At 45.2% G+C, this 16,929-nt stretch overlaps 1 protein-coding gene across 1 annotated transcript; it reads left to right on the forward strand.

Moving 5' to 3' along the window:
* The first annotated feature begins 2,228 nt into the window (after positions 1-2,228).
* Positions 2,229-8,219, forward strand: LOC127303201 (U1 small nuclear ribonucleoprotein 70 kDa). Its single transcript, XM_051333960.2, has 10 exons — positions 2,229-2,450; positions 2,566-2,680; positions 2,830-2,909; positions 3,782-3,857; positions 3,941-4,005; positions 4,085-4,147; positions 6,501-6,582; positions 6,677-6,839; positions 7,122-7,187; positions 7,271-8,219. Exons 1-10 carry the CDS (start codon positions 2,349-2,351, stop codon positions 7,899-7,901), a joined length of 1,443 nt encoding a protein of 480 aa, XP_051189920.1. The 5' UTR covers positions 2,229-2,348; the 3' UTR covers positions 7,902-8,219.
* Positions 8,220-16,929: the final 8,710 nt, after the last annotated feature.

Consider the following 16,929-nt stretch of genomic DNA (forward strand, 5'->3'; position numbering starts at 1 on the left):
ATAAATTTTAACCTAACCGTCGCCTACCTCGTGACAGAAGTTATTGGCTTTGCAGCGATGGTGCAGTTCCCACAGAGGCGCAACGACGCGTCCCGTCGCGCCTAGCTCCACGTGCCGGCGTTAATGAGCGCCACCGCTCCTCCGCCTCCCTCCGGCCTATAAAAGGGCCGCCTCTCATCGTCCCTCTCACACACAAACCCTAGCGCCTCTCTCCCAAACCCTAGCCGCCACCATCTCAACAAGACTCGACGCTATGTCTGGTAGAGGCGGAAGCCGACCTCGCGGCCGTGGTCGTGGTCGTGGCTGCGACAGAGCTGAATGCTCACTGTCGCCTCCCACGCCGCCGTCTTCATCATCGGAGATGGACGTGGAGCCGGACGTGCTGTTCGAGTTCGTCCTAGTCCTCAAGGGCGACCCGTGCGGCATCCAGAGGCTGCCGGACTCCTTCGCCGAGTACGTCACCGGCGACGACCGCCCGCGCACGATGTATCTGCGGGAGGCTTCGTGCGGCTACTACCGGTGGATCGTCGACGCGATCTACGACGCGCGCGGCAAGATGTACCTCAACATCAGCTGGGAGAAGTTCGCGCGCCACCACAGCCTCGAAGCCGGCTTCATCCTCCCGTTCTCCTACTTCGGCGACACGGACATGAGCGTCAAGGTCTTCGACGAGACGCGCTGCCACCGGGACTACCACGGCGACATCACCGACGAGGAGGACGACTGAGTGTTGTTTCTTCACATCGAATACGTGCACGGAGGTTTCTGGATGTTCGTCTCATTGGTAGAACCAACAAGGGCACCATCCTCCCGCTGGATTTTCCAGTTTGGGTGACTGGGTGTGCCCTCGAGTGTTCTTTCTTAGCAGCGAACACAGGAAACCTTCGATGCACAGCCTAATTAGGTTTAGTTTTTTTGCAAAATTTTATATTTGTGTCCACCATGGTTCAAACTATGTATTAGTTTGTGGAAACCATGTTCCTAACTATGTCTTCGTGTAAACCACGTTCCCAATTATGTATTAGTTTATGGAAATTGAAATAAAAATGCCAAAAAAGTATTTTAAATGTTTGGGGACGCGGCTGGGGAGCGACATCCCCCAAATGCGGCACGAAAGAAACACGTCCCCCAAACGCTCAATCCGGCGCGGTTTAGGGGACGCTTTGGGGGACGCGGCTCGAGATGCTCTAAAGGAGGCTTTGGAGGGCGCGACTGTAAACGAAATTTTGTGCGGCGCAGGATGCTCTCACCTCTCAGGGTGCTCCCTGCCAAACTTGATAGTTTTTTTTTTGAGAGCAACCACATATTTCATCAATCAAACATCAAGTTACATGAAGCAACACATGTGGAAACTAAAAGACAAACCGGGATAAAATGATTATCCTGAATTTGCAGTAAAATCCTAAAAGATCGAGAAATATAAAACGATCCCTAGGGTTTCCTGGAACCACCGTAGCCAGCGGCCGCCGTCCAATTCCAACGCCGCCGAGACGAACGCAAGAAGAGACGCCGAGCCTCCACCTTTGCAAGATCCAAAAAAGCACCATCGCCAACGAGGCTTTGTGAGTCGATGAACAGGTCTGCTGCAACCAGCGAGGCACATGTCGCTGTGGCACGTCGACCGGGGGACGTCCCCGTGCTGTCTTCGACCAAGATACGCCGCCTCCCATCGACGAAGTCGGAGAAGAACGACATAACCACCACCTCCAGACCATCATCTTCGCTCCAGAAGAACCACCTCGCCCCGGCCCCCAGCGCCGCCATGGACAACGACAAACGCCAGTGACACGTCGAGAAACAGATCTCGCCAGATCTGAAGAACGGCAAGAAGATCAAGCTGCCGACCTGAAAGATCGACAAGCACACATTGCCAACAACTCTGAGACACCGCCGTGAAGGTCGCCGCCGGCGTGGGAGTGGAGTTGTGGCAGATTTATTTACCCGGACGCCGCTCCCACCACCCCATAGAAGACAAAAACTAATCCTAACTACTAGGTCAGAACGGAGGAACGAGATTCCCCCTTCCTCATGCCGCCGCCAGAGCGGCAAGCAGAGGAAGAGAAAACCAGGCCCAACGCTCTGGCCGGAGATTGGGAAATTGGATCTCCGCCACCGCCTCCTGAGAGCGGACGGGAAAAAACGGTTCCGTACTCTACGGTTCTCAACTATGTTTCTGTACATCTTTCGCCTGTTATACGGCGTAGTTTCATGCTCCGTACTAAGAAAGAATACAGCGTATTTCCACACGCAAAAAAACCTTAACCCCTCCCCCTTTCTCTCTCCCCCGATCCGTACTCGCATCGTGAGTCGCAAACCTCTCGCCGCCGCCGCTGCCGGCCGCCGCAGCGATGGGCGACTACGGCAACGCGATGATGCGGGGCAACCCGGACGGTGGCGTACAGGGACGTCCCAAGGGAGTGGCCCGCGCCAACGTCCAGCAGCTGAAGCTCGTAACACCCCCTCCGCCCCCCTCCCCCCTCCCCCTAAACCCTAACGAACCCTATCTCGTTTCTCCTTCTCCATTTTCTTTCGATTTGAGATCTGGTTGGTTTTTGTGTGTAACAGATGGGACAGGGTCACCCGACAGGGCTCACTCCGAATCTGCTGAAGCTGTTCGAGGCCCGTCCGCCGCTCGAGCACAAGCCGCCCGTCGAGAAGCGCAAGCTGCCGGCTTACACGGGTAAGAGGTCAGGGGGTACTGATCTCCCTGATCTCTGGGGAGATCAGTACTTTTATTATTCTGTGATTGATTGATGAGAGTTGAGTTGCTGTCGTCCTGAATGGTCATGATGTTTATTGCTGTTTTGTTGATTGTGTTGTTGGTTGCAGGGATGGCGCAGTTTGTATCGCGGTTTGCGGAGCCTGGGGATCCAGAGTATGCCCCGCCTGTCCCAACCTGCGAGACTAAGGTATGGGTTCTTTGGTTATCAGAATTGCTATTTGTTTCATGTTTGTGTGTTCACTGTATTGCAAGCGGTACTTACTCCTTGCGATTTGGCCAATTGGCCAGTCATATAGTAGCACAGCATAAAGTGGACGCTAGTGATACACTATTACGTTGGCATGATGTTTGCTAACTCAAATCTCTCTAATTGAGAGCGTTTTAAGTCAACTTAATTCTTTTGTGAGAGAAGACAACATAGGTAAGACTTTGACTGCCCCGATGCATCAGAGCTAAACCAAACATTTTTTTTCTTCTTAGAATATTATCTATCTGTTCCCTTAGACTGTGCAACTGTCTGTTAAAGTGTTCCCGAACAACTTGTATAAAGTCGACCCTTGCAGTTGTTGATGACGGCGTGATTCTGTTACATATGTGAAATAAAAGCTTGCTCATTTTCAGCATGTTCCAGTGGAACAACGTACCTGGGCGTTATAACTTTTCCTGCATTACTCTAGACATGTTGCCTCTGAGCAACAGTTAGTTCAAACGGTTTCCACTGTTGAGAAGACATTGCTGCACTTCCTCAATTGAGTATATCGTTGGCAGAGCTTCAAAAGAATTGTTGGGTGGGCCAGCCTATAGCCACACATTTTTTTTTCCAGAAATAGGAGCCTTGCCAGGTCAACCCAGCAAGACTAACGAACGACGAGCTGAATCCTGGATGGGCCATGGCCTAGGTTAGCCCCAACGGAGCTTCGCCACTGACCTCATTGATGTTGTTTATCACATGTGCAACCCGCGTTCTCAAGATACAAATATTACTGTATATTTTTGTACCAATTGTCATGCCATTTCAATATTTGTTCCCAGTTTTAGTATTATATTTTGTGCTTATAGGCCGAAAAGAAGGATAGAATCCGAAAACTTAAGCTTGAGCAAGGTGCAGCTAAGGTTGCTGAAGAGCTTCAGAAATGTAAGTTCATTTTGAGCCATGTTGTCCCTTGGTTAATACTGATAGATGGTGTAACCTCATTCTTCTTTTTTCCTTTAATGTAGATGACCCACAAGGTGACCCCAACACCACTTCAGATCCATACAAAACACTCTTCGTTGCAAGACTTGTAAGTATTTGCTTGTTCATTCTTTTTGAAAACAGCCAGGTAGGAAATTAGTGCTCACTGACTTCACCAAAATCTGCAGAACTATGAGACATCTGAGAGTAGGGTTAAGCGGGAGTTTGAAGCTTACGGGCCGATTAAAAGGGTAAGTTCATGTAGTAAATCCCACAGGTGGAGGTATTCTTCTTTGGTAAGGTCTATGTTGTTTAATTATTATGATCAACAAAGCATTATGGGGTGAAAGATCAAAAGAATAGTTGGTTCACTGCTATTCTATATACTCCATTCGAAATTAATTAAAGTTCTATCTTTGTCCTAAGTCAAATTTCTCTATATTTGACCAAGTCTATAGAAATGTGTGGTAATATCTACAACACCAAATATATATATATGTATATATAGTACATAAATATATTTTATGTTAAACCTAACAGAATTGATTTGGTGTTGCGGATTTTTCTACGGACTTGGTCTAACTTAAAGAAGTTTACTTAGGACAAGGCTAGAACTTCATTAATTTGGAACAAAGGGAGTATATTCATTGTAGTTTCTGTATGGCTGCTATTTAGACATGTTTTGCACTTTTGTCCTATTTTTCACACCACAAAAAGTAGAAGCATTCTGCACCAGGGATTTTCTATGAACCTTTTTGTTTGATCTCGTTGTTGTTTTTGTACATTTGCTTGAAAGTTGGAGATGTACTTTCCGTCAATAAAATAATGAAGAGCCCCTTTACTATTTTTGCAAAAATTGAAGTAGAACCCTAGTGTTTTAAGCTGATACTGCATCTGTTGTGTTCTTTATGTGGATGAATACATTCTGTGTCTGCTCTTCAGTAACTGATGTCGTATTGCGCTAAACAACGGAAATATTAATCAGGTTATGCCGGCAAAATATGTAATCGTGCAATTTACTTGTATTGACATGAGAATGCATCAGGTGCTCTCGAGCTTAGAAACCCCAACTGAAAGTCATACATGAGTCTGAAGATTTTTTTTGATGTAGACATAACAAGTATCTACCCCTTCATGAAATTCCAAATCCAAATCTGATCCATAGTTTGAGATATAAAGAAGACATATTGTGAATAGCCAGTTGGCTACTCTCACTTAAGATTTTAATTTGTGGTTTGGATTGATATCTATTCTAACTTCTGTCAAATTTAAATATGAATTTTCGTTGCATGGTACATGCACATGGTGTCTATGTCGTAAAAGAGAAGTTCAGAATTCAAGTCTTTTAGGGGGCTTTTCTAGGCTCAAATGCTATGTATCACCTCAGTTTGGTAGGTCCCGATATAATCTTTCTGCTAGCCATCTTTACAGATTTGGGGCTTAGAGTTACGCCTATGTAATCGGCACACTTCATGCTACATAGATATGTAACGCAGTGTACAGGCAGAACTCTGTTTCTCCAAGTGAATTGATTAGTCATTTGTATTGAATCTTTGATAACCCAGTTTAATCTCTGATTCATTGGTACAAGTACAACCATTTGAAGAATAAAATGTCTATGAAATAAATATACACAAGTAGGTAAACTTTGGCTTAACACCTGTGGTTCTTTCTCTTAGTATCAGTCTTGCTCTTATTGAGAAAATGTTGTTAGGGAGAGTGAACCATTAGCTTCTGCCAAATTCTGCAAATGTAGTTGCTGCTTTTATATTTTTTCCCATTCGACAAAGTTTCCTCTCCTGTATTGTGATTAACTGAAGCAAAGAAGCTTGAATATTTCGTTTGTACTTAGTAGGGCCCAAGTAACATGATCTCAGATCTGAACCATACATTGTTATCATGATCTTTATAACGATTATGCCTGCTCGTTGTATCACCTGTCATAGTTCCGAACTGTTCATAATGGTAGATGTAAGGTAGATTAGTTTATGCCATAAAAAGCAGCATATTTGCAAACATGGGTTTCTGCACTCTTTACTTAACGGGTGGGTCTGCTGGTGAGTATATTATGGCTGCTTTCTATTAACTGTTAAAGCTAGTTCCGCTTCCTATGAAGGAAAAAAACATCAAAGTTTGGTTCCATTTCCCTGTGCTTAAGGAATAGACATCGCTCAAATGCTATGTATCACCTCAGTTTTGTAATTTTTGCTGCTATTTTTCTTGGCTTTGTTACAAAGGTTCAACAAAATATACATAATGAAGAGGGCAGCTTGGTATAGTATTAGTCTACAATCGTATATTTTTTTCTATCTAGTTAGCCAGTTCCCTGGTAAGAGGATATCATTGTATTTTCCAACATGCGCGTCAATCAGCCAGACTGCTTTTCCTCCTACTGTGTTGATCTGTGCTGGATTTCACTCCTCATAATGGAAGCTCTACATATGGAAGGTTAGCACGGCTGTTTTGGGCTTCATGCCTGTCTGTCGTGCAACATACAACATGTAAAATTAGCAAACCATACAATTAATATTTTTAAAAATATTATCAAGGCCATAACAGCTTTCATTTTGTGAAGTCCGTAATTACTATCTTTGAGCTTTGCAGGTACGGCTCGTAACTGACAAAGGTACACATAAACCTAGAGGATATGCATTCATTGAGTATATGCATACTCGAGATATGAAAAGTAAGTTTCTGGTTAGTAGATGTTGCCTGTAGGCTAGTTTGACACTCCTGCGGCATGTCTTTACTTTTCCTCTGCCAATTTGGGTTGTCACCAGATGCCTACAAGCAAGCAGATGGGAGAAAATTGGACAACAATAGGGTACTAGTTGATGTGGAACGTGGTAGAACTGTTCCTAATTGGCGCCCCAGGAGATTAGGCGGTGGACTTGGATCGAGCAGAATTGGTGGTGGAAGTGCTGACCAGAAGCCCTCTGCTAGGTATATAACCTTTCATGTTGATGTATTAAAGGTGCTTCTATTTTATCATGGAATGAGGTGATTGGGGAATGGAGATTGTTAAGTTAATCGATACTAAGTTTTTTTTTTCTAATATCTTTCTTTCTTTTGGTCTTTGCTACATTTTTCTATAGTACTGATCAGAATAGAATTTCATACGGTTTGCTACATTGAAGTTTTGGTATTGCTTATTGCAATGTATATTAACATCGTAGTTATGTTTGCGCCGCATTCATTTGACGATTGCGTGTTTCTTATTACCAGGGAGCAACCGAGTGCTGGACGCCCCAGATCAGAAGAGCCTAAGAGGGATGATCGCCGTACAGATAGGTAAGCCTCAGCAAAAGAACTTGTTCCGCATAACATTTCTTCCCTTGGTGCGTTGTGTTATGCTGACTTCTCACTTGATGCAGGGATCGTGAGAAGTCTTCTGAAAAGGTACGGGAAAGAGATCGCAGTGAGAAACCCCGGGAGCGCTCCCATGACCGAATGCGTGAGCGTGATTCAAGGGAAGAGAGGCACCGCCATAGAGACCGGGACAGGACTCGGGACAGGGATAGGGACCGAGGAAGGGACCGTGAGAAAGACCATGGGCGTGACCGTGATCGTCGTGATAGAGATAGAGACAGGGACCGTGGTCGGGATCACGATAGAGAGGTCCATGGTCGTTCTCATGACCGTCAACGCGAGAGAGGCAGGGATCGCGAGAGAGATCACGGGCATGCAAATCACGAACGTGAACGCATTCGCTTGCATGATAGGGATGCTGATTATGCCAATGGTGAGCCAAAACATGAGAGAGGCTTAGCTGATTATGGGCAGGATTATGGGTATAACCATCATGAGCAACACAAAAATCACGAGGCATATGGTTATGGTCAAGATGGGCGTGGGCATGAAACTGAACGCTCGAAGCAACTTGAGTTTGAGTACTATAAGGTGCAACCAAACACAGAACCTGAAGGCCCTGAGGAAGGTGAGGCTTATGAGGAAGGTGACTACCAGTATTACCAAGCAGCAGAAGAGCACAAGACTGAAACTTGATCAGTGCAGTAAGTTTTGTAAACTGAAACTTTTTTCTTTTGAGATACTTCGTTTTTTTGTGGTTGTGTTTCAACCAAAAGTAGGCACAAAGCATGCCAACTTGTTGTCTCTGGCAGTCTGTAGCACATGTTCTATCTATTCTGGTTCTGGGGCAGTGCAGTGTGGTCGCGCTCGCTCGGTACTCTGTTTAGTTTTGTCTGCCAAATGCTAAAATCTGTTTGGGGTTGCATTTCCCCTGCAATTACTCAACCTATAAGCGTTTTATGGACTTGAAAATCTGTTGCTATGAATATTTTATTGAGCAGATGCTGAGGTCAATTGCTTGTTTAGATGGTCCCTGCATTTCAAATATACTGGTGCATATTAGTTTTTCCTAAGTCCAACTTTGTAAAGTTTGATCAATTTTAGAGAAAAAAATATCACCATATCAAATAAATACCATGAGATGGATTCAACGATATTAATCTGGTCTTACTCATTTTTTGAACTTGAGAAAAGTTTACAGTTTGATTTGAACAACACAAATGTGCACTATATTTTAAAATTGAGGGAGTCGTTTTGAGTCTCATGAATTCAAATTAATAAAATTATTGCTGTCCAAAGATGTATGCTTCATGAAGCCAACCAGTCTACACCAGCCTATCACCTCAACCGTTGCGCCCATCTGCTTCACACAAGTACATATTGGGCTTTTCCCAAACCGTTTCCCAACACTGAGGTCATTTCCACTCATGTGGAATTCCTATTGTGAAAGGTTTATTGGCTGGGGAAATATGTATATGGGGTGATTATTAATATGCCAGTGGAAGAAGCAATATGTTCATTAAGTTAAATTTCAGCTTGGATTCTCTAAATTTAATCTCAAAATATATACTGTTTATAATATGACACTAGACTCTCGTTGTGCCTCTCAGGTAGGGTTGCAAACTCGGGACCCGTAATGTCCCACATAACTCTATGTTTAGTGCAAATCCTACTACTCCGTACATGTGTTCCTTCCATATCTACCTAAAATGTACTAATCGGAAAGAATAAAGTTTGAAATAAATCTTGAATTTGAAATGAAATTTGAAATCAACCCTGAACTCCTGATCCCGGAAATGAACACCCTGGGTCTAAAGTGGCATTTAGATCTTTCCCAAGCGGGAGGATTGCTGACATTGCTGGTAAATCGCATCGCCACGGCAGCTCACCAAGTCCCGAGCAGCATGCCGGCGTCAGAGCAGCGAAGGCTTCCCCCCCCGTCGCGCACAACGGACGCGAGGCTCCTGGAGAGCGATGCGTTGTGCACATGTTTGTCCTGGAACGTGGCGAGCCGGCCGCCCGATGCTAAGAACGGGTTCTAGCAGCTCCGAGTAGCGGATAGCACGCCCCACGGGCCTCCTGTGTCATGTCGATGTACTCCAGCAGAAGCCCTCCGGTGTAGGAGCCTGATTGTCCATCCATGGCCACCGTCGTGTCATGTTCCTTAAAGATTGGTCGGGAGGAACCAGAGCCCTTGGGGATGGAAATCAACAATCCCAACCTTCTTCTCAACAAAAAAAATAAAAAAAATCCCAGCTTTAACTGCTGCCATATCAGCAAATTCCAGCGAAAATGAGGATCGGGAAAACGATAACCGGGATTAAGAGTTCATGGTGCTCATTTCCGGGATGGAGTTCAGGATTAGTTTGCGACACCATCTACAAATTCAAAGTTTATTAACCAATCCGCCCCGCATATGCATCGCAGCCCTACTCTACGGGCGTGACAGTCAGACAATTAAATTTTTTGTTTTTGTTTTTGAAACGGGGGCAAAAGCTTTGCCCCAATCCATTAATTAAGAGAGAGTGTTTGGGCAAGATAGCCCTTACAAAACGAACCAAGGAGGGAAGACCTCACTCTCCCGGCTTGATTTCACCCAAACGTTTAGCACCCGCCACCCAAGATAGCCCTTACAAAACGAACCAAGGAGGAAAGACAATTAATTTTATGACATGGTCCAACATAAGATGCACATGAACAGAGCAGCTTACCGGGAGGGGTTGCGTGTTACATACTTACATTGCCGAACAGGAGAGCACCAAGTCGCGTCTCTCAATACGTCTCCAAAAGACTACTTCGTGCCGTGTTTGGAGTTGTCTGTCCAGTCGCGTCCTGTAACACCGAGGTTTCCCGATTGTAGGGTAGAATTAGAAATGGGATGTGCATTGCATCGTTAAACTGGGAAAAATTTCGCGTTTATTTACGTAAAAGCCCAAGAGGGATCAAGTTTCTCTCTCGACACCATTTAGGGTTAGGGTTTCGAGAGCCCGATAAATTTGGACATGACCTCTTTTGAATAGGATTTTGAAAGAGGGAAAACAATTGAATTGATACTCACATTTGAGAATTTGAAATTGAAATGAGTTTGAATTGATATTCAAACTCAAACAATACACATTGAATAAGATTATGAATATATCGAACAATATTGTAATATAAATATAATTCAAACAATAAAAGATTATTAATAAGTTACAAATAGCTTAATAGAGAAACCTTGAGCTTTATTGATCATCACATATAATACATTGTCATTTACAAAATTCATTTATATTACAATAAACCAATATTGAATCATAAAAATAAAAAGTAAAGTATAAGGATATAAAGTGACCTATTCTAAATCCCTATCTACTGCCTTGATAATCATGATCATCCAGAAGTCCTTGGCCATCTTGAATCCCTGCACAACGAGATCAAACAAGCCATTTGGCCAAGTGGCAATGCCACTTGGATGTCAAAGGAAAAACACAAGAGAGGATAATATCAAGACCAGCCAAGCTGATCCAACCAACCCAAGTTTCAACATGGAACTCACAGGCAGCTTACAAGGCATTGTGCATGCCTCACAACACACAACCACAAGGGCTAGTCTGCACAGCACCAAGCCATGTTGTCGACCAAGGGAGAGGCTGCCATATGCTATAAATAGCATAGTGCTAGCAAAACTCTAGCTATCCATCGACACCAACCACCAGTAGCAAGAACCACCAAGCACAACAAGCTGTTCCAGTTCTTCTTCATCAAGAACATAGAACCGTTGAACAACAATGGTGAAATAGAATAAGAACAAGCCAGCTAGGAGGAGGACGACAAGAGTATCACCAACAACAACCAGTAGAAGAAATCCTCTACATCAGCAAACTTTTCTAGGAGCTGGAGTGAGGTATACCAAAAATCATGAACAAACAAATAGGTTTTGTTCATATTTTCATAAGCATGTCCAACACAGATTCACACAGGGTGGAATCACCATGTTTGGTCATCATTTGGTCTATGACCAAATGAGACTGGCAAAAATGGCATGAGTAGTGAGCCAGTAAGAAAAACCACTAGCACATGATGATCAATCGATCATTTAGAGCCTGCACACAAAAGCAATTGTATCAGCAGCTCACTAGACATGATGGGCAGCTGCAAGTAGCATGCATTTTGCTGCAACAACAATGAGAGAAAGCTAAACTAGACATATATTTGCATGGAGTAAGCACTCAATCAATTGATTGATGCACACAAGTATAAGGCAACCAAGTAGAGCATTAGAATGTACATGTAGCCTAGCAATAACCATCCAGCCTCACTGGCACTTGCTATAGCAAGAACTGCTAACAGCAGTTAAGCCAGGGAAACCATTAGAGAGAAAAGAGATGATGAAACAAGCAGCAGTAGCAGCTAGAGCAAGCCAAACAAGCCATTACACGGCCAGTAGCGCAACAGAAACAATAGCAGTAGCAAGCACAACAATGGTGGCGGCATAGCATGGCCAGTACCCAGAGATGGGAGCCTGACAAGTATCTCTAGAGGTAGGAGACGAAGGGGAGAAGCAAGAGGAGAAGGGGGCATGTACCTGGAGCAGCAGCACTGCATGCGAGCACACGACAGCACGGTAGCATAGCCTGGCCACGGCAGCGCCAAGCCGCGACCAAGCCGGGGACACGCCAAGCACCGCAGCCACCAGCACGACTCCGGAGAGTCGCCGAGCATTACCATGGCGCCCAGGAACGCCGGCTCAACGCGAATCGCCGAAGACACCGCAACCCTAGTTGCACTAGGGGTCGATGATGAGCAGAGGAGGCCATCCTTTCCAGATCGACACAAATAGGATGAAGCGGCGTCGCCATGCACATCAATTGTGAGCAGCGGCGTTGCCTGGAACTGCCAGAGACGACTGGAAGAGGCCAGCGACGGCGGAGGCGACTCGGTGTCGCGGGAGAGCGAAAGGGGATTAGGGTTAGGGTTTGACCACGAGTGAGGGAGAGAGTGAGCTGGTTGGGCCGAGCCAGATGGGCTGGTCCGGCCTAACCAACTAGTCGGCCTAACCAGTGGGCCTGAGGGGTAGTTTGGTCATTTGACCATTAGAATTTCTTTTAAATTTCGAAATCAATCTAAAAGCACTAGAAAAACTCTAAAAAAACAAAACAAAATATGTAGATCACTTGAAAAATTATGATCTATTCAAAATAAATGTTTCCATAATAATCTGACCAAAAGTTAAAAATAATTATTAAGAAGAAATTACAAAAGAAAATTGTATAAGGAAAATTCAAACCTTTAAATAAGAAAAGGGAGAATTTAAAACTAAACCCTATTTTCTTAATACTTAATCAAAGAAAATAAATACTCCCTCCTATCCGAAAAAATGTCGGAATGGCGATTTTGCAAATAACCCACCAACTTTTTTCCTTGTCAACCTGCAATCCTATAGGGACGTCCGCCGCACCGATGGAGGCTTGGGGCCGCGCCGTTTCCCACGACATGGCGACGAGAAAGCGTGGGTGGGGATCGGGAGGAGTTGGCCCGCGGCATCAGTGCAGGAGCCTCGGCGGTGGCGGAGAGTGGGAAAGCGAGCGACAGCCCTCTCCCTAGCCGGCCGCATCGAATCTTGCTACATATGCACGGGAGGGCGTCGGTGGAGATCTGGGCTCTCTTGGCTTTGACGGGGGTGCGAGGGATGTCTCCTTCCGACCGACCGCGTCGGGCCCTCAAGGGAAGATGGCGGCGGGAGTAGGATTCGGGGGCCGCCCCGTGCAGAGCGATGGAGGCGGTGTCGTCTCTGTGGGATTGGGTCGCTGGGGACAAGAAGAGGATGGGAGTGGGGTTGGGGGATCCGATTGCTTTTTCCAGATTTGATAAGGGTTTAATTGTAAAACGTTAATTATACTAACCACCCGTCACTTTTTCTGGATCGAAGGGTGTATTTTCTTCGAAATGACTCTTTCTTAAAAACATCATAAGTTATTTTAAAATAAATCTTAAGGAGGATATATAAATCTTTCTTATTCTCCCACTCTGAAAATTAAAATAAACATCAACTGGGGGAACCAACACTAAAACCCTAAAGCATGCATAATTTGGATCTTTAACCATTGCCCTTATTGGATAATGATGCCATCTTGCAGAAACCGAGGACCAGAGTCAGTCCAAACAATCCAACTGCACTACCTTGCAGTCATCAGGCAAGTTCATCGCTTGCTCATGTCAATTTGATTATGTTTATCAAATGAATTGCAAATTATTATTACTATTGCATTAAAAGCAAAGTATTACTTTTACAATTATGAATATGACTATGTGGTGGGCAATGAAACCATGGTATGAGTATTGGTGGAGGTTCCATTGCAATTGGGTTATTCATCTAGGGTTAATAACCAATGTCGTCCAGTGATTCTTGCGCCGTAATACCTGTGTTAACCATAAGATCTAGAGTATGACGGAATAGTCAGTTGTATTTCTTCCTTCCGCACATCAACGGATGCACTTTACCGTAGCAGTTGTGTCATGTTGGGAACAACCGGAGTGTTGGGGAACCTGAAAATCCTCATGGTATTGTGGCCTATGATGGGTTGTACAAGACCGGCGAAGGTACCGAGGTCAGATTATACCTAAGGGGGTATGTTGACCGGTGGGGTTATATAGTCGAGGTCGGAGAAGACTGGCGAGGACCCAAGGTCGGAACTACAACATGGGTGGGTGTGCGGGGTCGCGGAGAAATGCAATGATTGGCTAGCGCCTTATACCGGGCCTCACACCACGGAAATATGGACGAGAAGAGCTTCCTAGTTGTCATCAAGTTTAAGATATCTTATGGGTAAAGCAACATACCTCCGCAGAGTGTATCAAATCGTGGCGTGCCACTCCCTATTCCAGGTTTTGGAACACCGAATGCCGCCGTAAAGGAACTCCATGAAGTTCTAGACACTCGATGAAGGCTGGCGGACATAGCTTTTGAGAATAAAAGCAACCTTTGAAGAAATGTTTACAAAAACTTGCATTGGCCTATGACTTTCTGGTCTAGTGCTATAGTTAGTGCATCAGACATCTCTTTCCTATAATGAACTTGTTGAGTACGCTCGTACTCATCCCTCTTAGAATCTCCTACTTAGATTACCTGAACAACCTGGTGAAGGAGTTGAAGGAGCAAAGGATATTTGCTATGAAGAACCAGACCTGTCAGGAGGAGTAGAGGGGCTGGACTTCCTGATCGCCTACGGCACGGAGGAGGTTCCAGAAGAGAACGAGACTTAGGCACCACAACTTAGAAGTAGTCGAGTAGCACCAAACTCTATAGAATAAAGCTGCTCGAGTCGTAATGGCATTTAACTTATAAGTTAAGCAAGGTTCATCTAGAACTACCGAGTTATCCTCTCTGGACCCAGGAGGAGCTCCATTGTGATGTACATATATGGCTTGTAATATTAAGTGAGTGAAATAAAGACCAACTATGTTTCTGTTGTATCACTCTAAGGGATGTAATATTTGCAGAATGGTACTTCACATCTTTTATGTCAACGACTAGCATACTACAACATGCAGCGGTATGCAGGGTCACCACACGTCCCCCAATAAAATTAGATTTTTTTAATTTAATCGAAAAGAGTCGAATTCATTCAAACTCGAAATTCGATGAAATTTAAACCTAAACTCTAATCTAGTAGTACTTGCGGCACCCAGAGGGGTCGTAGTATTGGTGGAAGTTGTACATGGTGTCCTCGTGACGTACTTCTTGCCAAGATCGTCGGGCTCGTCCTTCACCGCGCCGCTGGGCCTAGCTTCGCTGTCTTTGGTGAGGTCGATGAGTGGCATCCCAGCGTTGGTGTAATGACTTTTCTGCTAACGGTGTGCCCTATCTTAGGGCCATCTCTAGCGGCCCGACAGAAAACGTCCGTTTGCGACCACGCGATCGAAAAATAGGTCTACACCCTAGTGGCCTGACTTAAAATGATTGGCCTGTCTGTGGGGACGCAAACATGGTTAAAATTTGCGTCGCAAATGCGTCACGTGTCACGGACGCATCGCGTGTTAGCGCCATGTCTCCACAGACCCGTCTGGTAGCAGGCGCAAGGTCGCATCGCTTCCGCGACTGCGCGTGCCGCACATTTCGCCATTAGTCGTGCCTCGTCTTCAGAGGTCGCGCCATTTCTGGCGGGCGGTGGATAGCCTTTGCGCCGCCATCAATGACACACACCTTCGTGTCCCGTGTCCGTCCTCAAAAGGGCACCGACAATATCCTGTCATCGCCCACACCTCCCTAGCCACGCTTGCACCCAAACAAACTGACAACATAGCGCGTCGCCGCCACACCATGGGCAAGAAGAAGAATAACCACGAGGCAGGACCATGGAAGCCGATGGAGGAGAAGTAGAGGAATGAGAGCCCAAAAGCAGCGGAAAGAGGGGCCCCTTCGTTCCTCCATTGCTCGGATGTTCTACGCGAACTGGATATCATGCTACGGCTAAGACGACGTGCACCTATCTCGCGGAGGCACCTCAGCAAGGGACGGGTGCCCGTCCCGCTGGTGCTACTTTTAGGCCCTTGGTGGGACAACTACCTCTATCCGCACGTAGTGCTCGACAAGCTGCGGAAGGCGGGATTCCTCGGCGACAAGGACTTTAACTTTTGCCCGCCGCAACGACCGCGACATGAGTTGACACGGCGGCCACGTACGCTGCCGCCTCCATCACCTCCGCAACAGGACGACTCGGAGGCACCAAGGCTCGGCATCCTCATATCGGAGATGCCACAGCCGCCGATGCACCGGTATGCCATCGACTTCATGCCGCCAGACCTCTTGAAGGAAGAGGCCTTGAACTGTTGGAGATATGCCCAAGAGGCAATAATAAAATGGTTATTATAATATATCTTTGTGTTTATGATAATGTTTACATACCATGCTATAATTGTATTAACCGAAACATTGATACATGTGTGTTATGTGAATAACAAGGAGTCCCTAGTAAGCCTCTTGTATAACTAGCTTGTTGATTAATAGATGATCATAGTTTCATGATCATGAACATTGGATGTTATTAATAACAAGGTTATTTCATTATGTGAATGATGTAATGGACACACCCAATTAAGCGTAGCATAAGATCACGTCATTTAGTTCATTTGCTATAAGCTTTCGATACATAGTTACCTAGTCCTTTCGACCATGAGATCATGTAAATCACTTATGCCGGAAGGGTACTTTGATTACATCAAACGCCACTGCGTAAATGGGTGGTTATAAAGGTGGGATTAGGTATTCGGAAAGTATGAGTTGAGGCATATGGATCAACAGTGGGATTTGTCCATCCCGATGACGGATAGATATAATCTGGGCCCTCTCGGTGGAATGTCGTCTAATTAGCTTGCAAGCATATGAATGGTTCATAAGAGACCACATACCATGGTACGAGTAAAGAGTACTTGTCGGAGACGAGGTTGAACGAGGTATAGAGATACCGATGATCAAACCTCGGACAAGTAAAATATCGTGTGACAAAGGGAATCGATATCGTATGTAAATGGTTCAATCGATCACTAAAGTCATCATTGAATATGTGGGAGCCATTATGGATCTTCAGATCCCGCTATTGGTTATTGGTCGGAGAGAGGTCTCAACCATGTCTGCATAGTTCACGAACCGTAGGGTGACACACTTAAGGTTTGATGTCGTTTAAGTAGATATGGAATATGGAATGAAGTTCGAAGTTTTGTTCGGAGTCTCGGATGGGATCCA

The sequence above is a fragment of the Lolium perenne genome, chromosome 1 (genome assembly GCF_019359855.2).
Source record: "Lolium perenne isolate Kyuss_39 chromosome 1, Kyuss_2.0, whole genome shotgun sequence".
In the NCBI taxonomy this organism is placed as follows: domain Eukaryota; kingdom Viridiplantae; phylum Streptophyta; class Magnoliopsida; order Poales; family Poaceae; genus Lolium; species Lolium perenne.